At 35.6% G+C, this 24,345-nt stretch overlaps 1 protein-coding gene across 2 annotated transcripts; it reads left to right on the top strand.

The window, feature by feature from the left end:
• Nucleotides 1-638: 638 nt before the first annotated feature.
• On the top strand, nt 639-15,364 carry LOC150087416 (nuclear receptor-binding factor 2-like). 2 transcript variants are annotated; one of them, XM_090372058.1, is made up of 4 exons: nt 711-726; nt 5,148-5,232; nt 9,655-9,776; nt 14,452-15,364. In XM_090372058.1, exon 4 carries the CDS (start codon nt 14,469-14,471, stop codon nt 15,138-15,140), a length of 672 nt encoding a protein of 223 aa, XP_090228184.1. In that variant the 5' UTR covers nt 711-726; nt 5,148-5,232; nt 9,655-9,776; nt 14,452-14,468; the 3' UTR covers nt 15,141-15,364. The 2 variants fall into 2 exon arrangements, with proteins under 2 accessions (XP_090228183.1, XP_090228184.1); XM_090372057.1 differs by lacking the exon at nt 9,655-9,776 and having other exon boundaries at nt 639-726.
• Nucleotides 15,365-24,345: the final 8,981 nt, after the last annotated feature.

Genomic DNA, 24,345 nt, shown 5'->3' on the forward strand with positions numbered 1-24,345 from the left:
ATAAATAATTATGATTTGAATAATTTTTAGGTGTTTCCTTTATATTTCGATTTTACTAATTCGACCTTTAATTTTTGCGAGGGGACCCCCCAGATGAAAATTTCACCCGGGGTCGAGAGAACTCAAGGTACGGCACTGATAATGGCATTCAGTACATCGTGGAGTGCCTTCGCTTCTAAGAAAAAAAAAAGTATTACACACTCTCATTGGGACACAGCAGAATACTGTACATACGTAGATCAGTACAGATCAGTTTGGATTTTATTTGTTTCCCGTTGAACAGCCCTTCTCAACCGGAAAGAAGAAAAAGCTGAGACGCTCTGAAATGTTTCTCGGTATTTGTTCCATTTCATATTACTATTATTATTTCTGGAGGATACTGAGTGAAATAAGAAAAATGCTGAACCCCGTCTACTCGAAAAATGCTGAACCCCGTCTACTCGAAAAATGCTGACCCCGTACTACCCGAAAAATGCATACTTAGCATCATGTGATATTCCTACAGAAAACCTAGAAGTAATGAAAAAATAGTAAGGGAATGCTAATAATGGAGTCCATTATTAGCATCGCACTCTGATATGTCGGAGCGTTGAAATTAAACTAAATTATATGGATTTTTTAATTTTCTGCCTAATCATGATCTTAGTGTTCTGAGATGGTGACGCCCTCTATAATGATAATTATTATTTCACTTGAGTGGATGCGATGGATGGACCGTTGAATTTGGTAAGTTGCATGTAAATATTTTCATTTTATAACCTGTGAAAAATTAGTCTGAAAGCTGTAAAAGTTGGGTTAGCTTTTGATTGTCATAATTTAAAAATATCTGATGGTTTTTTTTTCCAATAGTAAAGTAAGTGAGGGAATAGTTACAATATGTTGTTTTGGTATTTAGGTCAATTATTTAAATATTTTAGTAATCTTTCATGTATTGTTGAGTGATGTGTGTAGAATTAAATTTTCGAAGAACGTCCAGATACAGGTCATAAATGCTCCTAAAGACAGCTGAAATCTCGATTTCGTCTTTCGAGATTCATTAATATGTTCAGCGGTCAATATCACTTGCATTCAGTATCGACTCGAGAGAACTCGAATTTACAAAAAATTTTAGTTTATTTTATTTTTTCTTCTTTTTGACCTTATTTAGTTCATTATAGAACAGGATGGGTGGCTGTCTAGTTCGTTGTTGTTTTTAGTTGTAGATGTGGAATTATGATGCTGCATATGTTTCAGTTTCCACAGAACAGCAATAAACATTCTTGAATTATTCAATTGCGGATTCAAAATTTCAACCTTTGATACTTTTTTTTTGTCAGTTGAGGCATGACTGAATTAAGATACTTGGCATGTTTTCTCTCTCTCTCTCTCCTTCTGACTTTAGTGTTTTAGAGTGCAATTCCCATTAAGAAACAAGAATTTTTTGTCGAGATTCAGTTTAAAACCCCAAAGCTCAATTTTGCAATCTTTTCCTCAGTATTGACAAAACAAGAAGTAATTTCTTGAAAGTAGAATGAATGAGAATATCTGTGTATTTAATCCTCATTTGCTAGTATGGCATCTGACAGATGCCACTTAAAATTTTTCTGTTATGTTTTTAAATTTGTAAATGAAATCAAATCCTCCCATGTACCTTTGCTCACTAATATACTCCCACTGGTTATACACTATTTTCTGTTTTCATTTTGATGTGTTACAAATTACAAGACATTACTTTTTACCATTGTTTATTTATTTTATTATTATTATTTATTGTTTATTTATTTTTTTTGTGTATGTGTGTGTGGCATTTAACACAATGCAAGGTGAGCAAAAATGTGTCTTCTTGGCAGATTCCCTTTCCCATATGGCATTTATGAAATGCCAGCAACAGATATATAATTCTGCCTTAGAGCTTTGATTTTGCCAGCTAATGTGGAGGGCTGACAAAAGTACAGATGTTCCCATTGTGCCTAGGTTTTAACAAGGGGTCAGTGACCTTAAATCAGTGGTACCCTGTCTTTTGTCACTCAAGTCACACCTAAAGTTAAAAGATGCATATTCACAGCATTCCTAATCTCGTGGCACAACTTGAAAAGGGTCATAGCACATCAATGTAGTAGTAGTCGCATGTGATGCAAGAAAGCATCACATGTTTTCATGTAATGAAAATAATACTAAAAATGTTCCCAACCTGTGTGTCCCGGCACACAGGTTGGGAACCACCACCTTAAATTAATTTTTTAAAAAAAGATAAAAACTTCCTTATTGTTATTTGTTTCTCTTGTATATTTTCATTCAGTATTTTTAATTGGGTTTTGCAAATCATAATTAATAGATCACTGTTTTCAATTCAGTAAAAAAAAAAAAAAAGTTAAAAATTTATTTATTTATCATTAAAACAAAAAAGGGGTATTTAGCGAGTGTCTGTTAAATTAACGATCCGAGTGACAAGGTAGTAGTAGTGGCATGTGATGCAAGAAAGCATGTGTATGAGCTTATGCAGCATCAGCCAAAAAAAAAAATCACACCATTCCCTCCAAATGCCTGTCCAGTTCCTCCTTAAATTTATTCAACCTATCAACTTCCACAACGACAGATGGAAGTTTGTTCCAGCAATTAACCACCCACCGGCTAAAGGCAAATTTCCGCACATCTATTCTACATCTGTCTTTTCTTAATTTGAATTTATGCCCCCTTAGGTTCGTAATCTGAACAAGTGGAAGGATCCCATCAGAATTCAGCGTGCTCAACCCATTCAAGGCCTTATCCACCTCAATCAGATCGCGTGCAAGTGCCTAGTCTCCAGCCACTGCAGTTTGCAGAACTTAAGCCTCTCTTGGTAAGAGGATCCCTTCATTCCCCTCACCAAATCTGTTAGCCCTTCTGAAATCTGTTAGCTTAGTATAGTGTAGTAAGCTAACAGATTTCTAATACGGTGCTACGTGTTTCACTACGAGCCCGTCACCACCAAATACGGAGGATGCGGAAAGGTCAGGGAATGACCACCGCATATCCCGGAGCAATATGGCCTTAGTTGCTAATGCTCCTAAAAAACAAACAAACAACATTGCATTGGGATATAAGTTTAAGGTTATATTTTTGTATTGAAATTGAAATTTTTATTTAAAATTGAATCAAAATCATAGTAGTAGTAGTGGCATGTGATGCAAGAAAGCAAGTGTATGAGCTTATGCAGACAAAAAAAAAAAAAAAAAAAAAAAAACACACCATTCCCTCCAAATGCCTGCCAAGTTCCGCCTTGAATTTATTTAACCTATCAACTTCCACAACGACAGATGTGGAAGTTTGTTCCAGCAATTAACCACCCACCGGCTAAAGGCAAATTTCCGCACATCTATTCTACATCTGTCTTTTCTTAATTTGAATTTATGCCCCCTTAGGTTCGTAATCTGAACAAGTGGAAGGATCCCATCAGATTTCAGCGTGCTCAACCCATTCAAGGCCTTATCCACCTCAATCAGATCGCGTGCAAGTGCCTAGTCTCCAGCCACTGCAGTTTGCAGAACTTAAGCCTCTCTTGGTAAGAGGATCCCTTCATTCCCCTCACCAATCTTGTTGCCCTTCTCTGTACTTGCTCAAGTAAATCTACATCCTTCCTAAAATGAGGCCTCCAGACCTGTACGCAGTACTCAAGGCATGGCCTGACCATTGCCTTATACAGAGGGATAATCACCTCCTTTTCCCCTTCTAGCAAAATTCCTATATATCATTGACAAAACCCCATGACCTGCCCTGGCAGCCTGTCTGCATTGCTCAGAAAACTTCATATCTGCCTACACAATTACTCCCAGGTCTTTTTCATTTTCTACCACCTTAAGTGTAGTACCACACAGTTGGTACGTTTCTCTGGGGTTACTTCTACCCATATGCAGTACTTTGCATTTGTCAAGGTTAAACTTCAATTGCCACTTCTTAGCCCATCTGCCCAAATTATCTAGATCCTGTTGCAGTAGCACACTGCCATTACTGTCATTAACAACCCTGCCAACTTTTGTATCATCTGCAAACTTCGACATTAAGTCTGATATACCTTCATCAATATCATTGATAAATATACAAAACAACAGTGGACCCAACACCGAACCCTGTGGAACTCCACTAATAACATTAATCCACGAAGAGTAACACCCATTGATTACCACCCTCTGTCTTCTCCCACTTAACCATCCTTTTATCCATTGTAGCAACTTACCCTTATACCATTCTGTTTCAATTTGTACAATAGTCTTCCATGCACAACAGTGTCAAAAGCTTTCCTGAAATCATAATATCCTGTCAAATTTGTCAGACAAGACTCTCCCTTAACAAACCCATGCTGTGTCTGAATTATTGCTGCAGCCTTGTCTAGATGATCCTGCAATGCATCTTTAACCAGCGACTCCATTATTTTACCCGGAACAGAAGTTAAACTAACCGGTCTGTAATTACTCGTGTCACCCTTCGATCCCCTTTTGTGAATTGGGGATACATTTGCACATCTCCAGTCCGTGGGAACCTCCCCTGAGTCCAAGGATGCTCTCATAATTATGGCCAAGGGTTTGCTTAGTTGCTTTGCTGCCTCCTTTAATATAACTGGATAGATCCCATCCACCCCAGGCGCTTTTCTTATGTTTAACTTCAACAATTTCTCCTCCACTTTGCTCTCAGTTAATGTTATGTAGTAATTGTACACTACAGTATAGGTTTTTTTGGGGGGGTAATCAGTTTTGGGAATTACCGACAAAACCAAACTAGCATTTATATACTCTTGAACTAACAATTCCTAATTTTCACAGTTTATTTTTAAAGTAGCACATTTTATATGTAGATGGATTTGAAATTGATCTTCCCTGTGCTCATCTCTTAACCTTACTTAGCACATCACACAATCTGAGCATTGTGAACTTCATAAATTCTGTAGAAGAGAACAGTTTTATTGATTGGTTGCATACATCCGTGTTTAAATAGTTAAAAGCATACTTAACTAGCAAAAAAATATTTTGTTTAATAAAGGTTTTAACTAATTTTTAAAATACTAATTTTAGACCACCTTCTACGTACATCAGAAAAATAACTCCCAGAAAGAATATTTTTGGATTAAATTTAACGTTTCTTAATTAAAATTTTTTTAATTTCACAAACATATTGAATTTTTTTGATTTTCATAGGCACATCAACAACAGCGAAAGGCCGAAACATTTTTCAGAGCTGGACAGTTTGATAAATCAGTAGCATGTCATCAAAGAGCAGCAGGTATATTAATTACTTTTATATACCAAATTACCATATGCAATTAATCAGTTATTAATTTATTGCAGAAATTCTGTATTATATTAATTAAACAGTGAAAGCTGGTTTTGATTAGCAATTGAAAAACATTTGCAGCAATTATTAATTGCTGCAAATGTTTTTCAGTTAGTGCACTCCTCAAGATACATGTTGTTATAATATTTAATTCTTTATGACTCAAGCTCTAAGTTGGCCAGATATGCCCATGTGTAATTTTTTTTTAATTATAATTTGCAAACATCAATCACAAAATATCAAATAAAAGAGAAATGTTTTTATGATATTTCTTACTACAGAATTTTGAGACATTTTAATCTTTTTCTGCTTCACTGAACTGTTTAAAAAGTTTATTTTGAATAAAATTAACTTTTCTATTTGTTGCTTTTTCCTATTGTTAAATGTATAATTTCAGCCTGCATGTTATGCAGGCTGTGAGAATTTTTTTTTTCAGCTTGCACAACATGCAAAATGGCCTGTGAACATGTACGTCTACAGACAAAACAGACATAAGTGTACACTTGGGGGCTGCTAAAGTAATAATAAATAAATAAATAAATACACTAACAAAAGTAAACTCTATACTTCATGGAGCAGAATCAGCCACTGCAATAGCTTTCAAAGAGTGGCCACTGAGCCAATGTATTCTCTTCTGTAATATGTTTCCTCAATTAATTCCAGGGCACACTTTTTAAACTGAATATTTTCCTCTGAAAGGAAGCCAGCTACTGTATTTTTCAGTTATGAAACATTCAGTATAAATTTTTGTAAACAAGAGCATGTGATGTTCTTTTCAAGAATGAAAACTGCTAAAGGTGTGATGTGCAAAAGGTTGCATGAAATGTAAAATTCATTTGTTTTGTATACCCCTAAGTGGGAAATCCATGGGGGAGGGGTTGATTGGCAATTTAGTGGTCAATATTTTAGTTTACCCGAGAGCTAAGGGGATTAATGTTCTGCAATTCACTGGCGCCCATAAAACCTACCCCATCGCATACTGAGAAGTTGCACTGGTCAACTGCTTTCTCTGTGTTCATAGCCTGTGAGAAGTTTTAGCTGCATGTTTCTACTAGTTCCAGGTAAGCAGTCACCTGTGTTCTTCATGTGAGCACCCTAAGTAGCAGGGAGAAGGTAGCAGCGATCTTATCAACTAGTCTTGAGTGAATGTCCAAGCAGAATTGAGGATGCAGCAGAATAATTCGGCAGTTTTTGATTTTAATGAGTGTAAGAACATTAAATATTGAGTGACAGGAAAACACTGAAAGCTGAACTTCTTCGATAATAAGATTTTTAACTTAAATATCATAGGCATTTTATTTTGTTTTTAGAACATCCATTTTTATTTTGTTTTATATTAAATACAGTGGATACCCGATATATAGTGATAAACTCATGGCTTCCATTTGTTTCTTAAAAAACAAACTTAATAGACCGATTTCTTTAATTTCATTTCATGTAGTTCGGGAATTCCCCACTCAGATTGGAATGTCTTGCAACCCTGCTTGTATATCAACTCGGTATATATTAATGTGTCAGTCAGTTATGTTTATCGTTGATTTTTTGTGATAGTGTAGTATCAATCGATTCCTCACTTCCTCCTATAATGCAGTTGTGTTATATTGGATTTCCATTGTCTATTAATTTATTAAAAAATTTAATTATAAAAAAAATTTATTAAAAGTACAAAAATTTTTAAATTGTAAAATATAAATCTAAAAATGCCATATTTTTTTAAGGCCATAAAAAGAACATACAAATATGGTGCACAGAAAAGGAGAAAGTTAAAAATTGGAGAAGTGGAATTAAAAAAACATCAAAACTCACAACATTTTATTTCTATAAAAAATCGAGAAGAGTCTCAAAATGGCACCAACATCATTACAACAGAAGAAAATAGTGCAGACATAGCTTCTACCTCTTCATTATCCCCAGACAGCATTATTGATGATGCCATCAACCTTTTGGCATCAACCAGGAAGATAATACTAATAATGGAAAAACCACAGCACTCTCAGATACTATTAATGATACTCCGGATACGATCAAACATATAGTAAAGATATTGTTTTATGGCCAGAACCCATCACGAATAACTTCCTTGAATTTTGCATTCATGAAAAACTGCAAAATGTAGGCAACATAAAATATTCAAAAATAGATTTAATGAAGGGGGCAAAATAGTTACAGGAAAGCTAGAACCAATCACATTTCTATTTAACTAGAGCTAACAGTACTCAGGAAAAAAGAGAATGGTTAATATTTTCAGAAACAACAAAATCAGTATACTGTTTTATTTGCAAATTGTTTTCAACCAAATTGAATGCATTAGTTACTGGATGTAGTGATTGGAAAAATATCAGTGATATTTTAAGAAGGTATGAGTCTAAAGAACATAAGGAATGTGGATGTGTGTGTACATAAAGTGCTTGAAAGATGTAGGAAGAATTGATTCGGAGATGAGAAAAGCATACGAAAAACAAACTGTTGGCGTGAGGTTTTAAAAAGGGTTGTTGCTATTGTGAAACTTTTAGCTACATTAGGATTGGGAATTTGAAGGCATGATAGTTCGAGTTCAGGAAATTTTATAAGTTACTTAGGGTGCTTAGCAGAATTTGATATCTTTTTAAAAACTCATTTAGAAACTTACAGCAAATGTGGTAAAGGACATGTAAATTATCATTCAAATACTACGTGCTACAAATTGGTTGATTTAATGGACACAAATATTAAGAAATACAATTATTATCAATATAAAACAAGCTAAATACTTTTCACTTATTGTTCTCAACTTCTGATGTAAGTCATGCAGCTCAGTTATCTTTTATCATACGATACATAGATAAACAAAACCAAATACAGGAACATTTCTCATCTTTCATTCATATTGAAAAACATGATGCTAGTTATTTATAAAATGTTATAATATCAACCTTAATGGAGTATGGTCTAGATATTCAAAATTGTTGCGGCCAATCCTATAACAATGTGGCAAATATGTTCGGTATATACAATGGATTACAGGCGAAGGTTAAGAGCCATATTAAAAATGAATTTTTTATTCCATGTGCAGCTCATACCTTAAATTTCGTTGGAAATTGAGCTGCAGAATCTTGTTCAGAAGCAAGTCATGTTTTCAATTTTATTCAAAATTTATTTGTATTTTTTTCTTTGTCAACAAAAAGATGGGCTCTTTTAATAAAGACAAACTCAGAAAGAGTAAAACATTAAAAATAATTAGTGATACCAGATGGTCCACAAGGGCACATGCAATTATAGCTTTTAAGATGAATTTTTTTTTGCCATAAAAGAAGCTTTATTTACATTCTCTAATGATTCAAATGAAAAACCTTTGACAAAATTAGAAGCAAAAAAGCTGTACAATTTCTTTGAAGGTTTTTAAACAACTCTTTTTTTTTTTTTTTTTTTTTTTTCTTTTCATTTGGCGTTCAATTCTACAGCGATTAAATTCCACAAACGAAAATCTTCAAAATAAAGATTCAGATTTACAACATGCTGTAAACCTTTTAAAATCATTGTCATTATATATATCAGACATTCGAGGTAACAATGAATTTTTTGATGCTATAGAAGCTGAAGTTTATGCATTAACTGGCAATAAAAATTATAAATCTGATAGAGTTAGAAGTGAACAGAGAAAATTAAACTTTGATGAAAAAAGAGATCGGGGTGTGCAGTTGGGAGGCAAGCAGTCGTTTGGAGACATGTTAGGCATACCAAAATATTTTAAATTATTTTACTATATTTACAAATTTCAATTTAAGGGAAACGTCACCAAGAGAATATGACAACTGTATTATTAATTTAATAAATACTTATTCAGATGACATTGACGCTAAATGTCATCAATGTTTTTAAAGAAGTATTAACGCATTTTATGCATTTTGCAAAAAATGAAAATTTATATTCACCTTTAATGTACAAAGCAATTCAAGGAGGACTAATATCAACTTTTCCTAATGTGAACATAATTTGAAAAATATTTTTGCCAATTCCTGTTTCGAATGCGTCAGCAGAACGATTGTTCTCTGTGCTTAAGAGAGTTAAGAATTACATTAGAAATTCACTTGGACAAGAAAAATTAAGTAATTTGGCAATAATTTGTATTGAGAATGATATTACAAACAGGATTGATTATAATGAACTGATATACAATTTTTCAGCACAAAAAGTCCATATAAAATAGTATGTAAAATAATTATTAGATTAAGTGTATATATTATTTCTGAATTATTCTTCTGGATTAGATATTCTTCTTATGTCATATAATTTGTTTTGTTGCCACAATAAAATGAAATTGAAAATGTTCTTAATTATTTTTTTTCTTTATATGGGCCTCCCAAATTCCATTTTGCCTTGTGCCCTATGAAGGTATAATGTGTCACTGACACTGACGAAATCCATACTGGCGATCGTTGATCAGAGGGAAGGTTTCTAGATAGTTCAAGAGTTAGTGGTTAATTGATTTCTCCATTACTTCAGAAAGAGTAGAAGTAAGTGCAAATGGGGTTATAATTGTATGGAAGGGATTTGTCATCCTTTTTAGGGACTGGCTGGATATTGTCAAATTTTCCAAGCAGAAGAGAAATTTGCCTTTGTAATAAAAAAGTAAAAAAAAGCTACACAGAACAGGAGTAAGTTCAGAAGCACAAGTTTTGAGGATAAGTGGAGAAATACCATCAGGAACTGGAGCTATCTTAGCATCAAGATTGTTCAAAACCCTTCTGACATCCTTTTGACAGAAGACTACAGGACATATTGAATGCAGTGTACTGAGAATGGTAGGAGATGGTTTACCAAGCTCATATACACAAGTTGGAAGAAAAGTAGGATGCTAGCAGAGCAGGTCAGCTTTATCTTTGGATAAATTGGCAATAAAACCATATCCAAAATTGCCACTTCAATCCAAAAATATTTGGATTGAAGTGGCAATAAAACCATCTGGTTTTGATGGAGGCGGGAATAGCAATGGGCAAAAGTTGCAGTCAATAGCTTTGAAAAGAGACCAGAATGCTCGACTACCATTTGGACAAGAATCGGGTTTCTACTCTTGTTTGTTCAAAATCTAGTTTGGACTGATTAATAACTTCTTTGCAGTTCTTGCAAGCTTTGGTTTAGGCAGAAAATGAACCTGGGGAATTGGATAGAAGCCAGTTGTGATATGCAACATTCTTATCTTATGCCTTATAAATGTGCCTTAGCACATTTATTGGAAAACCAAGGTTTAGATAAAGGATGAGATTTTAGTGTGGAATAAAGGATTTTATCCCTACAATAATAATTTCACTGACATGATCTGAGACGCCTCTGTAGCGAGGTGGGCAGAAGCAGCAGTGCGTAGCACACGCTTCTTGATTAGACCGGGGTTCGAGCCCGTGACCACGAGCTCGGGCTCAAATACGGAGGATACAGACAGGTCAGGGAATGACTACCGCATATCCCTGGAGCAATATGGCCTTAGTTGCTAATGCTCCTAAAAAACACCAAATAACAATAATAATAACGACATGATCTGAGCAAATGTTGATATCATAAGATTTGAAACAGTAATCCGACCAAAGAAAATAAATCTTTCAGATCATCCCAATTGGCATTCTTTTAATGCCAGACAACACGAGGTTGAGCATGCCCATGGGAGAAAGGCTCCATTGGAGAAAAGACCATTACCAAGTTGTGATCTGAGGTGCCTAGAGACAACTCACCTCGACCGTGTACTTAGGTTGTTTGTGAGAAAAGGATCAAGTGTGTTGGCTGCACAGTTAGGATTGTCTGTTATTCTGGTAGGTAAATGAACAATCTGTGTGAGATCGTTAGTAATTGCAAAAGCCTCAGAATCTTGACCAGCTGTATCTGTGTGACTAGAAAACAGAAGTCAGCTGGAATTGTGAACCTTATCTGACTGTTAAGAAAGCTGGACTGGAGAAAGTCAAGTTTCGAAGAGAGGAAGTCAGAGTTCCAAGTGATTAGTGGAATTGGGATAAGGCTAGAGGCAACAGATGAATTTGACAGAGAGGTTTTAGAGAGTATGGTACAGAGATTTTAAACCAGAGAAGATCAAAAAGAGGAGATTCCAAATTTTAACTCTCTGACAGGGAATATCAGAATAGACATATACACAAGTACCACCTTTGAAGCAAAAGGAAACATACAATGAATAATTTGGACAACTAATATGAGCAGTGGTCGAATCAACTGATAACTAGGATTCTGGCAGAAAAGGTACATGAGGTTTGGCAGACTGTAAGTGGAAATGGACATCATTGAGATTGGAACTGAGACAACATATATTTCTGAAATGAACGAGGAAGTGTTTGGGAGGTTTAGATGTTTTCACAGATAAGTTTGTTCTATTAATTTGACAATTCATGATATATTCAGTAGTATGAAAAGGTGGGGAGGCCATGCTGTATGAGGTAATGACATTTTTGGATATGGCGTACACATAGCAAGAATATACTCAGCTCCTTGACATAACATGGGTACTGTAATTCTATTCAAAGGGCCGACCGGGCTAGCCGAGTGGGTAAAGTACCTGCCCGGCAACCCCAAGGTCGCGGGTTCGATTCCCGCCTCGGGCTTGGATCAAAGTACTGCAAAAACCTTGGGAGGTGCAATATGGCCACAGAAGCCGATGCGCCAACAACTACCAAATCAAATCAAATCATTCAAGGAGGTTTAGACTAATTAATGGTAGGAATAAGGAATGAAAGGGTTTTTTTATTTTGCTGGTACTGTATCAGCTTCACTTCCTTGCAGCATGTTACCAACACACTTACTAATTTTTAAATGCTAAAATAAAGAATAACATTGTAAAACATACAACTGCCTCTGTGAAAAATATATTGTACCGTGCTCCTGCTCATATAAAGTGACCATTATATGCATTTAGTGCTCAATGTGTAAAAACTAGGCTTTCCTAGTTTTTGCACACTGAGGGGCATAAATGAACTAATTCACATTTTTTGCCTAATCAGGACATGATGGATATCCTTCTAGATTAATTAACAGAATCACCAATCCAGTGCTCCCCTTTTCCCCATAATCAATTCAATATTCAGTTTATAATTATAAAGCACATAACTTCCAGACATACTGAGACATTTGAATCCATAAGAAAGATGGGATAGAGATATTTTGCTTTCATTATTTGATACGTGGCATTGTGAGTCTGTATCATCCAGATGCACACCCATAGCCATATCTAGTATGGATGTTGTGGTTTTTAGCTATTAGGGCTGTCTGCCATTGATTTCGAGTACATAAATTCAGTACTTTCCTTGGCACCAAGGATTTTGGATTATTAAGTTGCTGTGGTGATTCTGATGGTCCTGTTGGTGAATGAGGATGAATAACCTTTACATACAAAAAATATAAATTAATTTGTCTTGTAGAGCCTGATGTTTACACATTCTGAGGGTTCAGCACAAAGGTAGCTAATGATTACTAAAATCTTACATGAGCAGGTATGCAATGCACCATTTTCCAAATAGAGGCAATTGCACACTTCATGACGTTCTTTAATTTTAACTTTTAAAGATACATTCACAGATTTTGTCTGTGATTGTGCAACACACACACACACACACACACACACACACACACACACACACACACACACACACACACACACACACACACACACACACACACACACAACGAATGCATACTTGTTATCTGATTTCCTGCAGAAGTTCTCCAATTCTATTATTAATTCTGTAGATCATGTTCAAAAATCATATGAAATGACAACTAAAATTCGCATTAGATTTTTTGATAAATTCTTCTAATGCAAATTTTTGTATCATTTCTTTCTTCTTGAAACACAGGTTTAACTTTTTTTCTTTTCTTTTTTTTTTTTTTTTTCCTTCTGCAATAGTTTTCAATGTATTCCTGCATTGTGGATATCCCAAAGTGTAAACAGGAACTTTTTTGTTAAATTGCTTATTTCTCTCTAGGCCCACCAGTCTTGTGACATAATTGGAAGGGGTTTCAGCATCTGTTACACAACTCACAAAGCACTTTTTTAGTAAATACTGTAGCAATACTACTGCTAGTTTATCACTTACACAAATTTCAATTGGTTGTATAATATCTATCAGGAAAAAAATAATAATAAATAAATAAATAAACACAGTTACAAACTCAGAATGCCGTTTTTCAAATAATGAAGAAAAATATCTTTCAGTTAATAGGTTCATTTCTATGTTATCATAATGTGATGGCTGATTCTGATTATAATAATATTCAGTTAGTGTATTGTGATAACATAAAAATGATTATAAAGTTGTTATAAAATGATTACAAAAATTATTATCAAGTTGCCATTCTTCATCACACGTCTCCTTTGACCACAGGAACCTTACTGTAACAGTGCTGCCAATGGTTTAGCTACAGTGTTTCTCAACCTTTTCTTTTCTGCAGCACACTACAATCACTATTATACTCATATATTCACAAAGGGAAGTTATTTCTGTTGGGTATATTTAATAGTACACTTATTTGTTTTAAATGCTTTTAATAACTCTTTTTTTGAACATACATGAATTACATGAAATTTGTTGAAAGAATAGGTGCACTAAGAAACAAAATGCGACATCAGGTTGACTGCCAGAAAGTGCAGTGTAAATAAACAAATTTTTTGTTTGAATTAATTTTTATTATAAAACTTGGATTTATTAATTTTTTTAAAATTTGCATTTTCTGTGGCACAGAGGTTGAGAAACACTGGTTTAGCATCTATAATTAAGAATGTCAGACTATCTTTGTTGGGAGTTGCACTAACACTTTGCAGGATACTAATTACAATCAAAACAAATAATTTCATGTTCAGCCTCACTACCACAAAATAGCTGTAAAATACTAGGTGCCAAAAACTTTTTAGGCATTATGGCAATCTTCCACCTGGAATTTATTAAACCTTGATGTAGACAGGATTGGACAGAATACTATGAAATAATTTTTGCATATAATTGCTGACATTTATCAGATACAAATTCTCTTTCAAACACTAAAGAAATTCCAGCCTCCTTTAAAGTTGGTCTCTGATGGTATAACCTAACATGATAATATTTTACTGATAAGAACGTTGTAGTTTATGTAAAATGAAAGTAATTAAAAAATTGAATGACAAACTATTTCTATATTGTTGTTTGTTTTGTTTTTTTCCAGAATTGCTGGTCGAAGCTATGACTTTGGCTCATTGTGCAAAAATCAAGGAATCCCTTGAATTACAAAGACATTATAATATAAGACAGCAGGCAGTTGTGAAACATAAGCAAAGACATTTAGAATCCTTACAGAAAGCTCAGGAAAATGCAAAACAAAATAAAGATGGTGATAACACAGGAGCAGCAGCCGGTGATGTTAGTAGCATCTTTCAGACAGAAGAAATACGGCAAGCTATTTATCGAACCTTAAATGAGCAAGACTCCCTGCTGCAAATTCTTCTTCAAAATCACATAACTATGAGACCAGAGAATTTTTCAGAAAACATTCCCATGTCACACTCTCTGGATAGCATTATAAAAAGAGGAGTGAAAAATCCTAAAGATGATAAAACCAGAATTGAAGAATTGAATGTTGTTAATCAAGACTTAAAAAAGCTTGTGTTCCTGCTCTTCACAGAGTTAGAAGAACAGAGAAGAAAGAATATGTGTCTTCAACATCATATTGGTGAATTAGAAAGAAAGTTAAAAATATTGGAATCTCATCATATTCATGCAACAGTCATTAATTCTAGCTCTCCCTATGTATTTTCTCCGGTGAGTGAACTCAGTCCAGGGGATAGCATTCGTGAATTACCTGCCCTAGCTCCTTTGGAATTGCCAAATGTGGATTTTGGATCTCTAGAAATCTAAAAAATGTTATTTATTAATTCTGGAACTGTTCAAAGAAAGATGTTTGTAAATGAAAAACAAGAACCATAGCAAAATGAATTGAACATAAGTATGGTATGGTGCAAAACTTATTTCTTCCATAAATTTTAGATTACTTAGACTTGAGCATAATTACCTTCTGGAATGCAAATCCCAAACTGCATGAATCTGAAAGATGGAAAGAAATCTGATAGAATTATTCCATATTGAGCCCAGTGTGTTCATTTTCAAGAGTTTTAAACTCTATTTACAAAATGATCTTATATACATAAAGTAAAATATGTATAAATGTTGTGAAAAGCTTGAATCTTTTTCATAAATCTCTTCATAAACTTAATTTTTATAATGATGATCTTAAAATCACAGATATAGTTTGGAAACGAACAAAAAAAAAAAAAAAAAAACTCTTAGCAAACATACTATAGACAACATTCGATTCTTCTATAGTTCTAATCTGATCTAGCATTTTGGCTTCAGCTATGATATTTTGCCCTTTTTTTTTTTTTTTTTTTCCCCACCCATGTTTAATTGAGAAAACTTTTAAGCAGTAATAAATAACTGTTGTTAAAACAAATAACACAGTATTGTTGTGTTTTTGAGAGCATTGCCAGGATCCTTATACTTAGAATAGAAGAATTAGGCTAAATATCTTTTGATTTAGTAGAAATATCAATATAGCAAACCCTCCCCAATCATGGGAGAGGCACATTAGTGAAAAGAATTGTAATTGGGGAAACAGAGAATTTCGTAGAAAATAGAGGAATCCCCAGATAATCTATAAAATTAAAGAAACATTGTGTATTGAAAAGGAAAAAAAAAAAAAAAAAAAAAAAAAAAAGAATAAATTATATTACTTATATAAATTGAGAGAGATCAAAAAAGTAAGTATACTTTGCACCTAAATCTCAAACAATAAAAGTGCCTCACTCTTGATATTAATGTTACAACAACTAGCCTACATGACTTTTGACGTATACATTGTCTCCTCTCTTCTACACACCCCTTAGTTCCTTCTCAGGCAGTTTCAGTCCATTATTACTTTTAAATTAAATCAAGGTTTGTCATGTTACAACTGTTAATGCGAAAATGGATTTATCACACAAGGCACAAGTGTTTCATAGTGCCGGCGAATATACAGAAAAAGTGCAACAGAAGTTTGTGGAAAAATTTCCCAACACTCAATTGCTGCAGTGCAATGGTAAATTCCCAAGTTTCATAAAATTGAATCAGTTTATGGAGGCACAGATCGGGCAGGCAGCAAGTGCTGACAGAGGAAAAGATGCTGGATATTTTGATTTGCATATTTAAAAGTCCATTTGTAAATAGGCACAGCAGGCAGGACTCTCATATGGCAGCACACGAGGCACAAGAAAAATTTGCACCTGCATCCTTACAAAATAGTGTAGGAATGCAGGTGCGTGAATTAAAAGAAACTGACACTATTAAGCATGTAGAGTACTGCCAGTGATTTCAAGAATTCATTACTGCTAATTGGGAGGTTATGCAGCGCATCACATTTCATTGTGATGAAGCATGGTTTCATTTATCCGGTTAGTTAACGACCAATATTGATTATTCACTGGTCCCATTTGGTCAGTGACTAATCTGTATGAGTATCATTGAGACACATACCATCAGAAGGTTGGTATATGGTGTGCGATTTCTCAAAATCGATTAATCAGCCCTATATTCTTCGATGACACCAAAATGGAACATTATTGTGAATTGATTCCTTGTCCATTCATTGACATTTAACCAAGGATGAAATTTTCTGCAGCTATTTCCAGCAGGATAAGTGCTGCTGCTTGCACAGCCTGTGTGCCTCCATCACATTAATGTGCAATGTGTTTTGGGTCAGATTAATTTCAAAGGACACTTGGCCTCCATGGTCGCCTGACCTTAGATATCCTGATTTTTATCTGTGTGAGCAATGAAAAGTGCTGTCTATAAAGACATCCCATTGCAACATTCATCAGGAACATCCCTCTGATTGCACTGTCAGGTGTATTTACAAATAAGAGCTTCCTTGGACTCAGGGGAGGTACCCACAGACTGGAGATGTGCAAATGTGACCCCAATTCACAAAGGAGGATCAAAGGCTGACACAAGTAATTATACACCTGTGAGTTTAACTTCTGTTCCAGGAAAATTAATGGAGGCACTGGTTAAAGAAGCATGCAGGATCATCTAGACAAGACTTCAGTTATAGCTCGGACACAGCATGGTTTTGTTAAGGGGAAGTCTTGCCTGACCAATTTGATTGGATACTATGATGCAGTCACAAAAGAACTGGATGCAGAGAATAACATTGATATTATATACTTGGATCTTAGAAAGGCTTTTGATACTGTTGCACATGGAAGACTGCTGCACAGATTGGAGCAGTGTGCCATTGGAGGCAAATTGCTGCTATGGATAAAGGGGTGGTTGACGGGGAGAAGACAGAGAGTGGTAATCAATGGACACTGCTCATCGTGGACTAATGTTATCAGTGGAGTCCCTCGGGGTTCAGTGTTGGGTCCATTATTGTTTTCTTTATTTATAAATGATATTGATGATGGTATATCAAGCTTAATGTCCAAGTTTGCAGATGATACAAAGGTTGGCAGGGTTGTCAAGGACACTACTGACACTGTGCTGCTGCAACAGGATCTGGAAAGGTTGAGCAGATGGGCTGAGAGGTGTCAAATGAAGTTTAACATTGACAAATGTAAAGTACTACACATGGGAAACAGCAACCCCAGAGCAACGTATCAACTCTGTGGTACTACACTGACAGTGGTAGAGAATGAAAGGGACCTAGGGGTGGTTGTGCAGGCAGATATGAAATTCTCTGAGCAGTGCAGACGGGCTGCAAGGGTAGCTCATGGTGTATTGTCAGTGATATATAGGAATTTTTCTAGCAGGGATAAGGAGGTGATTATTCCCTTATATAAGGCAATGGTCAGGCCACACCTAGAGTACTGTATACAGGTCTGGAGGCCTCATTTCAAGAAGGATGTAGAGCTGCTGGAACAAGTACAGAGAAGGGCAACAAGATTAGTGAATGGAAGGCTTAAGTTTTGCAAATTACAGTGTCTGGAGACTAGGCACCAGCGAGGTGATTTGATAGAGGTGTATAAAGCCTTGAATGGTTTGAGCATGCTCAGTGCTGATGGGATTCTTCCTCTTGCTCAGAATAATTACCTGAGAGGGCATAAATTCAAATTGAGGAAAGACAGATGTAGGATAGACGTGCAGAAATTTGCCTTTAGCCAGCGGGTGGTTGGTTGGTGGAACAGACTTCCATCCCTTGTCGTGGAAGTTGATAGCCTAAATAAGTTTAAGGCTTAGCTGGACAGGTATTTCGAACAAACAGAGGGATGAAGTGGAAGTGGGTTTTTTTTTTTTTTTTTTTTGGCTGATGCTGCATAAACTTGCTTTCTTGCATCAAATGCCTCTACTACTAATGCTGAGAAAAGAAGATAACGTGTAGATGCTTGTCTGTGAACAGGTGGTGGTTATTTTCAACATGTCTTAGTAAGTACTGTATGGAAATATATTTGTTAAGATTTTAGTAGGTGCATGGTGACTTCAATCACTCAGTATACATATATTTATAAAGGAAGCACCTCCATAGGCAGGAGCAGCAGTGCATAGCACACACTTCTTGATTAGACCGAGGTTCGAGCCTGTGACCACCAAATACGGATGATGCGGAAAGGTCAGGGAATGACCACCGCATATCCCCAGAGCAATATGGCCTTAGTTTCTAAGCTCCAAAAAAAAAAAAAAAAAAAACCAAACCATTTATAAAGGTATGCTACAGTGGGAAAATATTTTGCATAAAATATAATACATCCATTTTTGAAAAAGGAAAGGTGAAATTCACTTTTTCCTTTTGCCTGCCTTCCTGCAGTTGGCACCACATAAATTTCAAAATATCAGCTTGTTAGTAAGAACGGCATCTCATTGTTCCATATAGTCATTCGAGACACTAAAGTTTATATTTGAGCACCTTTTTTATTGATGAGAAAGTTTTTATTCAACAGAAAGAACAAAATCCTTTTCCCTTTCGATGTCTTGGGTACACAAATTAATAAAACACCTGAGAAGAATGTTAAAATTTAACTGTACAACAGTGTAAAATTGAAGGATTACTGAATTGTGACTACGGTGAGCTGGTCAGCAGAAAGCAAAGGTGAGAAATTCAAGGATCTTGTTTACGTTATAAAATATAATCGAAAACTTGTGATGGATTCCATCACAGGTTTTGTTATTTAACTTGGACTGATGTCGACTTCTTGCCATAAAGATGCTATCTTAAATCCATGACCGGGAAGGGATTACTGTATCTCAAATATATGATTTCTTATAATTTGTGATTAGTGCATTTGTTTGTTTTTATTAATTTAAAAAGATTATTGAGTACTTGTTATACTCTTGCTGTCCTGAAGAACTAAATTGAAATTGACTTTGTTTATATAAACCAAGTTGTTTCCACTCCAAAATGAAACATGTCTTCAAACTAGAATCACTAGGCTCGATCTCTCCTTAATATCTATGAAATAACTATTTCATAGATATTAAATTTGTGTAGCATGGGTAACTTATACTGCCAGACCAATCTTAATTTCATTTTTGACTTTATCTCCTCTCATCTTGGACTTGGTCTTCACAACAGTCATTTAAATCCTCTGTACCAGTGGTGTCCAACCCACGAATAATTTTTATACAGCCCGTCCAGAAAGTGAACAGTAGTCTTCGCAATAGTTATTTAAATCCTCGTTATACCAGTGGTGTCCAACCCACGAATATTTTTATACAGCCCATGCAGAAAGTGAACTAAAACAGCATTTTAAATTTTGTTTATTATTTCAAGAACCATGTACATTCGACACTAAAATAAGTGGAAAATAAAGTTTTCCATTTACGTACTCTATTGGAAATTACATTATTTAATATAATATTTTAACATTTGTTTTATTGTCTTGTCTATTGGCTCACAAATGGCACCTCCATAGCCAGGTGGGAAGGAGCAGCAATGCTTAGCACATGCTTCTTGATTAGACCGGGATTCAAGCCCATCACCACCAAATACGGAGGATGCGGAAAGGTCAGGGAATGACCACCGCATATCCTGGAGCAATATGGCCTTAGTTGCTAATGCTCCTAAAACCAAATAAATAAACAAAGCTCACAAACTTTGATGATGTAATATGCATTATTTGTATAAAGATAAACTATAAGTTGTCTCGAAACAAAAATGAAAAAAAAGTCTTATGGGGAGGATCATGGAAAATGAGTAACTTTGTGATCTTCAGACCATTACTTAATAATATATGCTCTATGAGGTGTAACATTTTCATCCCAGATGGGCATAAGTACTGCTGCAGGCAATTGCTGAGGATGGTCATATAACTTGTGCTGGACACATTTCTGTCTTGTGGGATTGAGGAACCTAGATAATGTCCCATACTATATAGAACCAATAGAGCCTTTTGGATGCAGATCCTTCAACTTGTATAGGTGAGCACATTTGTCGACCATGAAAATGGCAGACGATTTGCAGATCATATTCTTCCATTGCCCTGTGGTCCATGGCCTAGCTCCTATTATGTCACAGAAAAGCAGTGGTTGGTGCACAGCAAGCCAGTCATGGTATCCAGCCTTTGTGGCAATGTTGAATTGTGTACAGACTTGGTTTACTGTTGTGCTTTGCGTTCCAGATTAATGATTAGATATCCTATTGCCTATTATGTTTGCTTATTACATTTTGATAGTGATATTTTCTTGTTTTTCACCTAATTTGACATCACTCTTAAGACAGTTCCTCGTGACTCTTCATTGACTCATGCAACCTTTGTCACAGATGCTCATGCCAATCACTCTAACAGTTACATCCTGCTCGCACAGCCGTCTTCACTTATACTCATACCAGACTCAAGTTGTACGTTCCTTTTATATCTGGGAAGTTTGCTTTGCATAGATGTCACTCCTTGGTTCACAATATTATTACTTTCAGTATGACATAAGACAGTCTTCCACGTTAAGCAGGATCAGTGGGTATATATTCTTCATAGGGAGACCATTTCCACTCGGTTCCTTAGATATTACTGTATTTTCTGGAAGACCTGGTACATAATTTTTTTTTTTTTTTTTTTAAATAGAAGCAGAAATTTCGATGTGCAACTTATTCGCCAATTTAACCGAAGCTCGAAATTTCTCCCTACAACTACACGAAAAAATAAAAATATTTTAATTAAGCATTTTTACTTTTCATTAACCTCAGATTTTTATTCTCTTGTCTGAAAGAAGTATTTGTGTATTACCAACAGATATTTATTAAAATGCAGAAAATAAACTCGCATTAAAAAATTTAGTGGGAATACACTTATCCAGTACACAGCGCTCCTCAGTTTGGGTATTACCATGGCACACCCACAAATTTTGTACTTTCTGCACAGGTAGCTTTTACAGTATGTGACAGTACAATTATATAAATAAATATATTTTCTGCTTATACTCCGGGATGACTAGATGAAGCCATGTTTGCTTATATCGGTACCAAACTCCAGTCATAGGTTCCTTTTGTATCTGGGAGGTTTGCTTTACATAGTTGATGTTGAGTTTTTATTTATTTATCACAAAACGAGGGGGGAGAGAGAATACAAAAATATTTAGCAGTCAACCAAGCTTGAACCACAGTCACTCAAATTGCATATCCTTATGTAGGGCTGTCTCAAGGGTACATGGGGCACTTAGGCCACATTTACTGATGTGAAGATTTTCAATTTTTAGAATGTGAAAGTGCAATAATAAACAGTAACTAAAGAAAACTATCCGTAAATACATTTATTTGAACCTATTCAGTCTCAAATAAATATAGCAGTTGCAAATTAAGATGGTGAAGGCCGTTTTGAAATATTGTTTAAAATACTGTATGTAAAACTAATTCTTAAAAGTTTTAATTTTGAATTTAATAAATTCAAATGTTTTTTTTAACATGTTAACACATGAAATACACAAAATATTCCTTGCGGGCTTTGTTTTTTAGGTTATTGTGTTGGTGCCCCTAGGCCAGTGCCTACTCAGCTCTTCCCTAAAGTCTGCCGTGTCCTTGTGCAATAAAAGTATCCTTATGCACCCTCGCATCTGACCACTTCACTGAGGTGAAAACAATGTTTTGTGGCAGCTTCAGTCCCATAAGCCTCCCCTGGTTGCACCTATGGGGTATATACCAGGTGGTTATGAAATGTTTCCCTATTCAGGAGACCATAGTGTCAAAACGGTTAGAGATAGTGCTGTGAAAATCATTGGGTATGTCACTTAGGGTATAGGGAAGCGATTTGTAGAAGAAAAATATTAATTCAGATTTTGTGTAGCATCTCATTGGGAATATTAGCTACGTGCTGTTTAATGCTTGCTTTCAAATCAACAAGCGTCTGTATGCTGCCATGGTAAACTTTATTTCAGGTATCCCCATAGCCAGAAATCACAGGGATTGAAATCTGAGATAGGGCTGGCCAGAACTGCGGAAATTCTCTAGAAATTATGCGATCATTTCCGAATGTTGAAAGGAGCAGTTCCTTAATTTGTCTCACAACTTGGGAAGGGGCACCATCTTGCATGAACACTATGGTCTCCAAGCATTACCTTTCTTGCAGAGAAGGAATAATGTGATCTCTTAGAAGAGCGCAATACCATGCACCAGTTAGTATACACATTCGGAACCATGATGGGTAGACTCTTCAAAGAAAAATGGTCCAATTATAAACTGCTGTGAATCCACGTCATACTGTAACATGGACTTTGTAGTGGTCTTTCATGCACAGCATATGGACGAGAAGTTCCTCGTATTTGGTAGTTTTTTTGCATTTATAGCCCCTCGAGGAGTGAAATGTGCCTCATCAGACCACAAGATCATTTGAGCCCATGTATCGTCAAGTTCCATACGAGCCAGAAATCATAGAGCAAAGTGTATTCACTGTTGCTGATCACAAGACTAGTTCTTGTACGGGAACCAGTGGAAAATTATTCGAAGCACTTTACGTACAGTAGACAAGGGAGGTTCATAGTCTCTTGACACACCTGGCACTACTGACTGGTAATATTTCGCATTCTGACCTGGAGGCCATTGCAACTGCCACTTCATCCACTACCTCTGTTCTGATACGTGGTCGTTCCTGACTGGAATTAAACACCTCCCCAGTTGCTTCAAATTCTTTATTAGTTTTTGAAGCCCCGCTGACCTCAAAGGTCATTTACGCAAACCTTTAATTTTCCGATATTCACGTAGTTCTGCATTACCATTACTATTATTCTGGTAGAATAGTTTTATTAAAAGAGCGTGTTCTTTTTTGTAAGAGCAATAATGGTTATTGATGGTGACCTTTCCGCTTTTATCTAACAGGATGTCATTTTCGTAAGTAACCAGTCTTGAAGTAAATGACAACTTTTACATATGTGCACCGCAGTTTTCCCCCTGACGGCATAAATTTGAACAATTTTTTTTTCTACAAATCACTTCCCCATACCCTAAATGACATACCCCCTGATTTTCACAGCGCTAACTCTAACCATTTTGACACTAGGGTCTCCTGAAAAGGGAAACTTATTTTATAACACCTGGTACATATGATGCTTTCAATACTACGGCAACTTCTAGAAACTCAAATTTTTCGTTCAGCAAAACAGACAAATCGACCAGAAGACTTGCACACAATTTACAGGTATAAACAGGAGTATTAGCATTAGTAGAGACAATGCAAGAAAGCAAGCTTATGCAGCATCAGCCAAAAACAAAAAAAAAAACCTCCCATTTCACCCCACCATTCGTTCCAAATGCCTGTCCAGCTCAGCCTTAAATTTATTTAGGTTATTAACTTCCACAACAAAAGATGGAAGTGTGTTCCACCAATCAACTACCCGGTGGCTAAAGGCAAATTTCCACACATCTATTCTACAACTGTCTTTCCTCAATTTGAATCTATACCCCATCAGGTTCTTAATAAGAGGAAGAATCCCATCAGCATTCAGCTTGTTCAACTGATTCAAGGCCTTATACACCTCAATCAGATCACCTCGCATGTGTATGGGGTGCTGCAATTTGCAGAACTTAAGCCTTTCTTGATAAGCCCACTACTTTGATCCCCTCACCAATCTTGTTTCCCTTCTTTCTACCCATTCTAGCAACTCTACATACTTC

This window comes from Mastigoproctus giganteus, chromosome 4, assembly GCF_048544385.1.
Source record: "Mastigoproctus giganteus isolate SK-2022 chromosome 4, ASM4854438v1, whole genome shotgun sequence".
Lineage (NCBI taxonomy): Eukaryota > Metazoa > Arthropoda > Arachnida > Uropygi > Thelyphonidae > Mastigoproctus > Mastigoproctus giganteus.

Bases quoted from the DNA above. Each gene is read 5' to 3' on its own strand.
- LOC150087416 (XM_090372057.1), top strand. From the start codon at position 706: ATGGATGGACCGTTGAATTTG. The intron at 727-5,147 runs GTAAGTTGCATG...TGATTTTCATAG, and splicing joins TGGATGGACCGTTGAATTTG to GCACATCAACAACAGCGAAA. The intron at 5,233-14,451 runs GTATATTAATTA...GTTTTTTTCCAG, and splicing joins ATGTCATCAAAGAGCAGCAG to AATTGCTGGTCGAAGCTATG.